At 48.3% G+C, this 12283-nt stretch overlaps 1 protein-coding gene across 3 annotated transcripts in view; it reads right to left on the bottom strand.

Annotated features, from left to right (window-relative positions):
* Positions 1–12283, bottom strand: part of CCDC62 (coiled-coil domain containing 62) — a 95386-nt gene that overhangs the window by 65384 nt on the left and 17719 nt on the right. For all 3 annotated transcript variants that reach the window (XM_033955727.1, XM_033955728.1, XM_033955726.1), the window contains exons 5-6: positions 9167–9268; positions 6888–7059 (exon numbers count right to left, since the gene is read on the bottom strand). In XM_033955727.1, coding sequence (XP_033811618.1) covers positions 6888–7059; positions 9167–9268 — 274 coding nt within the window. The remainder of the gene's footprint in view (positions 1–6887; positions 7060–9166; positions 9269–12283) is intronic.

Below are 12283 nucleotides of genomic sequence, written 5' to 3' on the forward strand. Positions count from 1 at the left end.
TACTCCCCCGGAGAAGGGCACAATTGCTCCATACGCGACCTAGCTATAAAAAAGTGCCGGTTACATGAAAAAATACAGTAAAATACAGTTTTCTTAAAGGGAAACAACCCTTCAGACCAGCACTACCTCAGGATTTTTTTTTTTTTTTTACAGAACAGACTCCACAGGCTCTCGAAGCAATATGCCTTGCTTGACTTAGGGGGCAAGGCTTACTGCTGAGGCTCCTCTAAAAAAATGTGGGGAGGTGGAGGAAGTGGGGGGAGGCAGTGGCGTACTTAGGGTATGTGGCACCCAGGGCCCATCATTTTTTGACACCCCCCCCATCTATATGAAAAATATGATTTTTAGTACCAATCTACATATCGCACCACAAGAGTGTACCTAGGAAAAGGCTGCATCTTAAACACTGCAGTGAGCACTAGAACACCAACACATACATTGTAAAACTAAACAAGCCAGATCCCGCACAGTCAATTGGTCCTGTAGTCAATGCCAACTGAAAACTATGTCTTTTTCATACACACAGAACAGAGATACACCCTCGCCCAAAATGGAATAATCACAAACTAAAAATAGAAATATGTAGACAAAAGTTAAACTGATCCGCCAAGAAACCAGACCCTGGATACAATGCAACACCACAAAAAACAGTAACACATGTCCTCTAATACAGTGCAAAATATAAAGACAGTAGATGTAAATTTGAAAAAACTGATACATAACAATCACCACTTTATAAATTAACAAATAAAAATAAAACAAATAATGAGATATAAAAAAATACAATTTTATTGGACTAATCCCCGTAAGCTCGTTCCCCATCCCCGCAAACCACCTGATTCCATCCACACAAGCCTTGAATTGTTTATATTAAAGTATAAAAAGAAACAATATTCTGTACAATTGTCAATTTATAAATCAGCGTCTTCTCCCCACTCTCTTCCCCATTTCCCTTCAGCATCCTCAGCCCACTCTCTCTCCACTTTCCTTCAGCGCACGCACATAAAAACAAGCAAGTAATTTTATATCATTTTCATTCTATTCATTCATAGAAATTAAAGTCTAGATAATGCCAGTCACATAACAAAACATGATTTTACAAAAATAATTCCCTGCAGTCAAGCCTGCAAGGATTATTAGATGTCTTTCAGCAGTTCCCCTCCCTCCCTCCCCCTTACCTTTGTGGCCAAGTCAAAATGATCTACCAACAATAAAATTTTAAAAACACAAAGCACGCTGTACGCAGAGAAAATGTTAATTATCATTTATATTCTGCGGGTTTTCAAAGAGGTCAAGGCAGATGACTTTATGCAATGTCACCTCAGTAACAACTATACAAAAATAGACAAATATTCCCCCTCCCTTTTTACTAAACTGCGATAGCGGTTTTTAGCGTAGGGAGCTGCGCTGAATGCCCCACGCTGCTCTCGACGCTCATAGGCTCCCTGCGCTAAAAAACTCTATTGCGGTTTAGTAAAAGGGGGCCATAGTGCAAAATATAGACAGCAGATATAAATTTTCAAAACGGACACATTTTGATCACTACCGTATTTTCACGCAAATAACACGCACCCGTATAAAACGCGCACACGGATATAGCGCGCAGAAATCACGATGATTTGCACAAAAACTTTGATATACCGCGCTCACGGGTATACCGCGCATGCTGCCCGACGCTCCTTTCGCCCGCCCTGACTTTCCGTGCGCTGTCCCGACTCTCCGTTCACCCCCCCTGACTTCCGTGCACTGTCCCCCCTTGAAGGTCTGTCCCCATCCTGAAAGCCTGATGCCCCCCCCCCGACGTCCGATACATCCCTCCCCCCCCCCCCGAAGGACCGCCGACTCCCCAACAATATCGGGCCAGGAGGGAGCCCAAATCCTCCTGGCCACGGCGACCCCCTAACCCCACCCCGCACTACATTACGGGCAGGAGGGATCCCAGGCCCTCCTGCCCTCGACGCAAACCCCCCTCCCCCCCAAGAACCTCCGACCGCCCCCCAGCCGACCCGCGATCCCCCTGGCGACCCCCACGACCCCCCCACCCCCCTTCCCCGTACCTTTGGTAGTTGGGCCAGAAGGGAGCCCAAACCCTCCTGGCCACGGCGACCCCCTAACCCCACCCCGCACTACATTACGGGCAGGAGGGATCCCAGGCCCTCCTGCCCTCGACGCAAACCCCCCTCCCCCCCAAGAACCTCCGACCGCCCCCCAGCCGACCCGCGATCCCCCTGGCGACCCCCACGACCCCCCCACCCCCCTTCCCCGTACCTTTAGTAGTTGGCCGGACAGACGGGAGCCAAACCCGCCTGTCCGGCAGGCAGCCAACGAAGGAATGAGGCCGGATTGGCCCATCCATCCTAAAGCTCCGCCTACTGGTGGGACCTAAGGCGCGTGGGCCAATCAGAATAGGCCCTGGAGCCTTAGGTCCCACCTGGGGGCGCGGCCTGAGGCACATGGTCGGGTTGGGCCCATGTGCCTCAGGCCGCGCCCCCAGGTGGGACCTAAGGCTCCAGGGCCTATTCTGATTGGCCCACGCGCCTTAGGCCCCACCAGTAGGCGGAGCTTTAGGATGGATGGGCCAATCCGGCCTCATTCCTTCGTTGGCTGCCTGCCGGACAGGCGGGTTTGGCTCCCGTCTGTCCGGCCAACTACTAAAGGTATGGGGAAGGGGGGTGGGGGTCGCCAGGGGGATCGCGGGTCGGCTGGGGGGCGGTCGGAGGTTCTTGGGGGGGAGGGGGGTTTGCGTCGAGGGCAGGAGGGCCTGGGATCCCTCCTGCCCGTAATGTAGTGCGGGGTGGGGTTAGGGGGTCGCCGTGGCCAGGAGGGTTTGGGCTCCCTTCTGGCCCAACTACCAAAGGTACGGGGAAGGGGGGTGGGGGGGTCGTGGGGGTCGCCAGGGGGATCGCGGGTCGGCTGGGAGGCGGTCGGAGGTTCTTGGGGGGGAGGGGGGTTTGCGTCGAGGGCAGGAGGGCCTGGGATCCCTCCTGCCCGTAATGTAGTGCGGGGTGGGGTTAGGGGGTCGCCGTGGCCAGGAGGGTTTGGGCTCCCTTCTGGCCCGATATTGTCGGGAAGTCGGAGGTCGTTCGGGGTGGGGGTGCGAGTGGTCCTGCCGGGGGGGGGGATGTATCGGACGTCGGGGAGTCGGCCGGGCAAGAGGGCTTGGGCTCCCTCTTGCTCCGATCGTGGATGCGGGTGTGGGTGGGAGCGCGTGAGAGCGGTCGTTCGGGGTGGGGGTGCGAGTGGTCCTGCCGGGGGGGGGGATGTATCGGACGTCGGGGAGTCGGGCGGGCAAGAGGGCTTGGGCTCCCTCTTGCTCCGATCGTGGATGCGGGTGCGGATGGGAGCGCGTGCGAGCGGTCGTTCGGGGTGGGGGTGCGAGCGGTCCTGCTGGGGGGGTGAATCGGGCGTCGGGCGGGGTGGGAACTATGTTTTAAAACTTTGGTATACCGCGCTCACGCATATAACGCGCGAGGGGTATGCGCGGTAGGTAAAAACGCGTATAACGCGCGCGTTATATGCGTGAAAATACGGTAAGTTGAAAATAAAATCATTTTTCCTACTTTTTTGTCTGGTGATTTCATGAGTCTCTGGTCCTTCTTCTGATCCTTCTTCTTTCTCTCTCCCCCTGGCTCCCCTCTTTATTTCTGCCTTTCTTTCTCTCTCCTCCTGGCCCCCCTCTTTCTTTCTGCCTTTCTTTCTCTCCCCCTTGACCCCCCTCTTTATTTCTGCCTTTCTTTCTCTCCCCTTGGTCCCCCTCTTTCTTTCTGCCTTTCTTTCTCTCTCCCCCTGGCCCTCCTCTTTCTTTCTGCCTTTCTTTCTCTCCCCCTTGACCCCCTCTTTATTTCTGCCTTTCTTTCTCTCCCCTTGGTCCCCCTCTTTATTTCTGCCTTTCTTTCTCTCCCCTTGGTCCCCCTCTTTCTTTCTGCCTTTCTTTCTCTCTCCCCCTGGCCCCCCTCTTTATTTTTTCCTTTCTTTCTCTCTCCCCCTAGCCTGCACAAAGCCATCGTGCCGATTTCTCCACTTCCACGATTCTTTCCCTACCCTCACCCCCAAGCCAGCAGCCGATTTCTCCCTGCTCCTTCCCCGATGTCCTGATGTCCTGAACTTCATCGGGCAGCAGCAGCATTCACAATTCACTGATGTTGCCCGCTTCAGGCCTTCCTCTCTGTCGGGTCCTGTCTTCATGAAAACTGGAAGTAGGCAGGACCCGGCAGAGAACAAGGCCTGAAGCCGGCAACAGCAGCGAATTGTAAACGCTGCTGCTGCCCGAAGAAGGTAATGGAGCACCGAGGCAGTCGCTTCTCCCCCCTCCCAGCCGAACCCCCGCTGACCCTCCTATCTCCCCCCCCCCCGTGAACCTTTCCGACCTTCCCAGCGAGAGCAGCAAACCTCCTTCGCGGCTTTCTCCTCCCTCTGCCGCGTTACTGATGACGTCATCAGTGATGCGGCAGAGGGAGGATAAAGCCGACGCTACTGGAGGGAGGTTTGCTGCTTTCGCTGGGAGGGTCAGAAAGGTTCACTTGGGGGGGGAGAGAGATAGGATGGTCAGCGGGGTTTCGGCTGGGAGAGGGGAGAAGCGGTCTGCCTTGGTGCTCCAAGGCCTGGCGCCATTACCTTTTTCGATAATGGCGCCGATGCTGCTTTCGCTGGGAGGGTAGGAGCGCGATAGGGACCGGGCCAGCTGTGCACCCCCCCCTAAGGCGGCACCCGGGATGGACCTCCCCCTCGCCCCCCTTGGTACGCTACTGCCCTGGGGAAACAGCCTGCAACAAGATCGCGCGATGCCAGAGATCTTTGCCTGCTTCGGCTGTTTCCTCCGCCGCGGTCCCGCCCCTCCTCTGACATCAGAGGAGGGGCAGGACCGTGGCGGAGGAAACAGTCGAAGCAGGCAAAGATCTCTGGCATCGCGATCTTGCTGCAGGCTGTTTCCAGACGCGACACCCGGCGCAGGGGGGGGTAACTGGACCGGACCGGGAGCACCCCCTCAGGGCTTGGTACCCGGGGCGGACCGCCCCCCCCTTGGTACGCCACTGGGGGGAGGGACCCCGCTCGTGACCCGCCGGGTTTGACACCCCCGAGGTCGGACGAACCCCCAAACAGGGCCCGACCAAGCTCCGTCCGGCCAAAAACAGGGACAATAAACCCCTAAACAAATTCCAACAGCCCTACCAAGAGAGATGGGTACAGATCACTCAACACCTGCTGGAGACTGAAAGAAGACTGAGGGAAATAGAGAAGGGAGGATAGTATATACTGTCCCAAAGTTTTGTTTTCAGTCTCCACCTGCTGGTCATGATTAGATATATACCCATTCGTAAAGTTAACCTCTACTGGTCTGGAGAGTGCTAAAGAAACAGCAATTACCACCTTTGCTGTGCCTGTTACTTGGGGTGTATCTGCAGCCGGGAGTGGGCAGACCCCGTCTTGGACGATGAGATATCATTGAGCCCGGCGGGACCAGGGATGTAAGGTGATCCAACATTGGAATGTAAGGTGATCCAACATTGCAGCGGGAGGCATTGGGAGTTTCTTCGCCAATGGCACTGCCGGTTTCCCCTATGACCCCGGAAGGATTTGCATCTCAGAGGAGCACCTCGATGGAGACGCTCTCGCATGGAGGATCAGGCACTCAGATGGCACCGGGAGTGGTTGAAGATATACAGAATACGAATTTGACTTCAGCTTCAGGAATTTCCCCTATTCCACCCCTAAAGCCACTTGTGAAGCCTGATGTTGTGGACACGGACGCACGCTGGGGAGCCACTGAAAACTTGCACCAGGTATGCTCCCTGTTCATTGCTCCTCTCATCGACTCCACTAAACACATAAAAACTTTGGAGGAGAAAATACAGCAACATTCAGTTAGAATAGACCAAGTTGAAAAAATAAGTTTCTGAAGTTAAAACTCAATCTGGTCAACATCTAAGAAACAGAAATATACTAATTAGGAAGATAGAAAATTTGGAGAACGCAAATCGAAATCTTAATTTGTGACTCCTTAATTTTCCTGTCTCCAGAATGTATTCTCCAAAGGAAATGTTTCAATTATTTTTTACTTCTGTCCTGAAATATTCAGAGACAAATATGCTGCCACTCCAGAAACTGTATTACCTTAATTTTAGCAAGGAAGAAGCAGTGGCAGAAGAACCAACCGGATTGGATATTGCTGGATTCTTAGAATCCTCCCAAGTAGAAATTACTGTTAGAGTCATGCTATTAGTGACATTTGTCTTTCTCCAAGACAAAGAAGCAATTCTTTGACTATTTTATAAAACTGAAAAAGCTGAGTTTTTTGGCTCTAAAGGTGCAATATTTCCTGATGTTTCTAAATGGACACAATCCCGAAGAAAGAAGTTTTTAACCTTTCGTCAATCAGTTTTGAATTTGGGGGATACTTTCCAACTACGCTTTCCATGTAATTGTTGTATTTCCTATCAAAGTAATCATTATGTCTTTTTTGAACCTGAACAATTACAATTTTTTCCTGGAAGGCAAAGCAGTTTCAAGGAACCTGGATAGTGGAGCCAATGTCCAGCAATCTGGCTGAACATAAATTTGATTAACAGTCTCCGTATTTCCTCTTGTCTTTTCCTTAATTCCAACTTCCCTTGGTTGTGATAGGTTTTTTCTCTCTCTCTCCCTTTTGTGGACTGTAATATAGTATGTAAGATATGAGAAAAATTTTCTTTGAGGATTTGTATTTCTTTTTCAAAGTTTGTGCTTTGATGTAAATAAAAGATAATAAAGAAAAAAAGAAAAACAGAACGGACACTTTGCAATGCATGGAGTATACACTTATCTGATATGCACATAAGTGGAGTGTACTGTACTATACTGTACAAGACAGTAAGGCTATGAAAGTAATAGATTTATTTTTGTGTCCTCACCTTTTAGCTTATTTATTTCACACTTCAGTCCTTTAAGTCTCAAATTCAACTCCTGTAATTCTTTGTTAGCATTGGTTTCTGCCACTCGGGACTCTCGCAGTGCAGCTTCTAACTTCTTAAATCTTGTGGTAAATTCTGTAATGTGATTGGTTGCTTCAATTATATCTTTGTCCTAAGGGAAATCAAAATCACGTCCTAAAAAAAAATTAAGTTTAAATGGCTATAGTATAAGAGCTAAATGCTGTTATCTCTACATGGAGACCTGCAAGATCACATGAGCCAATATAAAGAAACACATCAGATAAACCAGAATTTGTTGATATTCATACACAACAATAAAACATTTATAACACCATTGTTGAAGTCAATTAATTTAAAATATATGAGCAAAACAGCAGCTCAGTGACTAAAAAAAAAGTCAAGAATAAAATCTGCAAACAAAATATCAGGTAAACACAAACAAAAGACTACTGTGACCACCCACCTGGTATCCTATCTCTATTTCTAGATTTCACTTAAAATCAATAAGCTAGACAATTAGTGGAATTTCAGGGTGGCAGCTTTATGTTATTGTAACAATTTAATAGCCTGAATACTGAAGTCAAAGACCAGTTCTGTCACTCAATGTTCCTTCTTGATTAGCTAAGTAATTTACGATTTTAAAGTCCTCAGGCCCATCCATACTGGTAGCCAGGTTGGCTGTCATACTTCGAATCTATGTCACATTCTTTTGATGTAGATGGACCCATTCGTGCCTTAGGCAAACTGCCTAGGCTGCCTAACACACCCGAAGACAGGGGTTCTGTATATGAATTAAGTGGAATATTAACATAGCTACCAAACTACTTGTATCTTAAACCATTGCTTTTTCCACTTCACCCCCCCACCAATTGTGAACTCAATCTCTGGTTTCTGTTTTCCTCATTTTCTCTTAACTCTCTTGCCATATTTTTCTGTCTGTTGTTTTTCTCTCCTTTTCCTTTCAGCTTTCTTCAATTTATTTTCTGCCTCTTCTACATTAAATTCTTATTCAGTCCTCAATTTCCTTCTCTTCACTGTGTCTACCTACTGCTTGCCACCTCTTTCCCTCACCCCCTCAGTATCTAATTCTATCTTCTTACCCCTCATCCAACATATGCCCTTTTTATCCCCCCACTTCCTTCCAGCGCCTACTCCCCTACCCTCTACCTCTTCCCTCCAGCATCTGCTCCCCTCCACTTCCATCCAGCATCTGCTCCCCCTCTCTCCCCCTTCCTCCGCATCCCTCCAGCATCTGCTCCCCTCCCTCCAGCATCTTCTCCCCCTTTCTCCACTTCCAGCCAGCATCTGCTCCCCCTCCCTCCGCTTCCATCCAGCATCTGCTCCCCCCTCCCTTCGCTTCCATCCAGCATCTGCTCCCCCTTCCCTCCGCTTCCAGCTAGCATCTGCTCCCCCTTCGCTTCGCTTCCATCCAGCAACCCTTTCTCCCTCTCCCTCCGCTTCCATCTAGCATCTGCTCCCCCTTTCTCCCTCTGCTTCCATCCAGCATCTGCTCTCCCTTTCTCCCTCTCTCTCCGCTTCTATCTAGCATCTGCTCCCTCTCCCTCCGCTTCCATCTAGCATCTGCTCCCCCTTTTCTCCCTCCGCTTCCATCTAGCATCTGCTCCCCTTTTCTCCCTCTCCCTCCGCTTCCATCCAGCATCTGTTCCTCCTTTCTCCCTCTCCCTCCACTTCCATCCAGCATCTGCTCCCCCTTTCTCCCTCTCTCCTCTACTTCCATCCAGCATCTGCTCCCTTCTCTCCACCCCACATCCATCCAACATCTGCTCCCTTCTCTCCACCCTACTTCCATCCAGCATCTGCTCCCCTCTCTCTCCTCCACCACACTTCCATCAAGCATCTGCTCCCCTCTCTCTCCTCCACCACACTTCCATCCATCTTCCTGCCCCCTTAGCTCCCCACCACAGCTGCTCCTTTCCTGGACCAGCAACAGCAAACTGAAATCCAGCCATTGCAGGACCTTCTGGTATCTACCCATGACTGCTGGCTCTGCTTTGGAACAAAGAAGTGACGTTAGAGGGGATGGACCAGTAGCTGCAGGTAGGTGCAGGAATGTCCTACAATGGTTGGATTTCAGTTTGCTGCCACTGCTAATTTCAGAAAGCAGTAGGGTAGGGAGGGAGATCCAGTGTGCTGGCTAAGTGGTGGGGCTGGGTGGCCATGCAGGCTAGAGGAAACAGTGCACACAAGTAAGCTTCTTACAAACAAACTGATGTGTGAGACTATTCTGTGACTATTACCTTTAGATGCAGCATAGTTCGGAGCTCTTGCTCTCTTGCCTGCAATTGTCCCACTAGGGCAGAAAGTTCTAATGTTGATACACTGAGTGCTTGATTTTTCTCCTAGCAAATAAAGAAAATAAAGAAGACACTCTATATTCTTGCTAGTTTATGGCATATTTAAAATACTTAATAAACCGCCTTTCCAAAATATTAAAGCGGTGTACTGCAATATATATATTTTATCATAATTCCTTCTATTGTCATTTTCAGGGAAATATAGCATAGAGTCAAACATATTGCTATACTGCAGGATTATCAACATTTCATATCCTGTTTTCACAAATGTTAATATGCCAAAATCACAATTTGCAATTAATTTTACTGAAACAGCTGCTATCATAGAATTCAGAAGATATAATGAAATGTTAAACTGATGAACATTCAAATAGGTCCATGAAAATATTAAACTGAACACCATACTCATGCTTGTCAAATCAAATCTCACTTATGTGTGGGAATAACTTTCCTTTTTGTCGGAAAATAATCCATAATGAGAAAAGTATTCTTATACCATCTCATTTTACAATGGTTCTCAAATAGTCAATAAAGATTGCTGTTGTGTCATAAAAAATATTTTGCTCAAAACAGGTTATCTGTTAAATAAAAAGCCATACTTAAACCATATAAATGAAAACCTAAATAAAGTAGTTTTAGGAATAAAGAAAAATAGTTTTGCTCTCTAATGATGACCTGGGATTTGAACCCTAAACCTCTGCACTAAAGGCCAGGACTCTGACCCCTAAGCCAACTTCTCCCAATGTATATGCTCAGTGCTCCAACTAAAAGGTCATATTGTAAAGACCAGTGGATTTGGGAACCATCACTGCATTCCCGGTTATTCATATTTCAACATTAAAGTTGGATAAGGAGAAATTAGGTTTTTACCTGCTAATTTTCTTTCTTTTAGTTCCTCCAGACTGGCACAGAATGAATGGGTTTACACTCCTCTGCCAGCAGGTGGAGACTAAGACACTGACTTTTGGCTGTAGTATAAGTGGGCTGGCTGTGCAGTCCAATCTACAATCAGTTTGATGAATAGCCAAACAGGAACTAAATAACTGTGAACTAGAAACAAACTAACTCCACTCTCATATGGCGAAGGCGAAGTAGGTGCCCAGATTGGACAGGGAAACACTGTTGGATACTGATTAGAACAAGATCCTTCAAAGCATCTCCTCAGTTTGCCAGCTAAGCCAGATGAACCAAAATGCTGCTGCTCTTACCATACTCCCCTCATCCCCCCCAAAAAAAAAACAACAACCCAACAAAAACTCCTAAGACAACAAGAAACTGCTGGAAAAATCGTATTCTTCACAAAAAAACACTGAATAAAACGACAGGTCGGGGTCTGTACCTGTCTAGAAGGACTAAAAGAAAGAAAATTAGCAGGTAAGAATCTAGTTTCTCCTTATTTAGCGTCCCTCCAGACGGGCACAGAATGGATAGGAAGTACCAAAGCAGTACCCATCACTAAACACCGTGTCCCGACGCACCTGAATGTCCACACAGTAGTGGCAAACAAAGGAATGGAGAGAAGAGCAAACCACAGCTTTACAGATATCCACCAGAGGCAGAACAGAACACTCAATCCAAGAGGCTGCCTGCCCTCGAGTGGAATGAGCTTTGAGAAAATCCAGAACAGGCTTCTTCTGAAGAAGGTACGCCAAAACAGTAGCCTCCTTGATCCAGCACGCAATCATAGCTTTAGAAGCACCGTCCCCCTTATGAGGGCTGGCGAGAAATATAAAAAGATGATCTGACTTATGGAACTCCTAGGTCTGCTGAACAGAGGCGCAGAGGACCCTAAGGATGGGATACAGCCGAGTCACTGACTGTGAAAAATTAAAAGATGTTTCTGCTGCCTTCCATTGCGCAAATACTATGTCCCAAATATCCTGATGCATAGGAAAAGAACGGAAGGCCAAACGGATTGCCCAAAGAAGGGGATCCACCACATGTGGGGGCTCCTTTGCATCTTCTTCAAAACACAAAACTAGGCATTGCTTATGTTCTTATGATGAAACCTGAAGAATAAGTTTCTGGAGCTCTTCCTGCATCACTGATGCATCCTCACCAGCCAGAGGCTCCAAAAAACATATGCCAGTGGCATCCGTCCCCCTGAGAGGATCTCTGGGGTCCAACAAGGGGTCCAAGTCCTCAGCAGGAGAAAATATCTCCCCAATTAAAAAATCCTTGTCCTATGGCCTCTTGGACAAAGACAGAGGGGATGGGTCCGGGGAAGACATTGAAGGGGGCCAAACAGGGGTAGACGCAAAAGGCAACAGCACCACCCCACTGAAAAACCCGAGATCCCCGGGGAAAAAACAGGACTCCCAGCCACCTGCAAAAAACCTTTGCACAAGGCTAAAACAAAATCTGGGGAAATTTCCCCTAGCGGCAAAGCAGGACTCACTGCCAAGGCAGGATACCCAGCAGAAACCTGCTCCTGTCTATCTAAGACAGGGGGAAGGTCACCTGTGGCTGCAGACAAGATGGCGGAGCTTCCCGCCAAAACAGGCGAAAAACCCACTGAAGAAGACTCCCCTGAGGCCTACATCGTCAAAGAGGCCTAAACAGACACAGCCGCTAAAGCGGGCAAGCCGACAGCAGCAAAAAGGGAAGCCATCATCAGGTGAGGAAATCCCTGTGTGGGCGGTATCCCCACTTCTCCACTGCTTGCTCTCCTTCGTGCACACGCTGTCCACATAGATTGTGCGCCTGAAGCACGATGAGCACTTTTTCCCTTTAAAAGTGCTCATTGCGAAAACCGCTACAAGAAAAAAAATACAAGTGCCGGTTAGCAATAAAAATCAATTTACCTTAATTGAAGGCATCCCTAATTTCTCCTTATCCAACTTTAATGTTGAAAGATGAATAACTTTGGGAATGCAATAATGGCTCCTGAATCCACTGGTCTTTACTATAGGACCTTTAAATTAGAGCACTGAGCATACTCAAATAAAAACATATTTTTCATATACATTGAAAGAAATTGGCTTAGGGGTCAGAGTCCCGGTCTCTGGTGCAGAGGTTTCAAATCTCAGGCTATCATTAGAGAACAAAAATGTATTTCTT

The sequence above is a fragment of the Geotrypetes seraphini genome, chromosome 8, assembly GCF_902459505.1.
Source record: "Geotrypetes seraphini chromosome 8, aGeoSer1.1, whole genome shotgun sequence".
Lineage (NCBI taxonomy): Eukaryota > Metazoa > Chordata > Amphibia > Gymnophiona > Dermophiidae > Geotrypetes > Geotrypetes seraphini.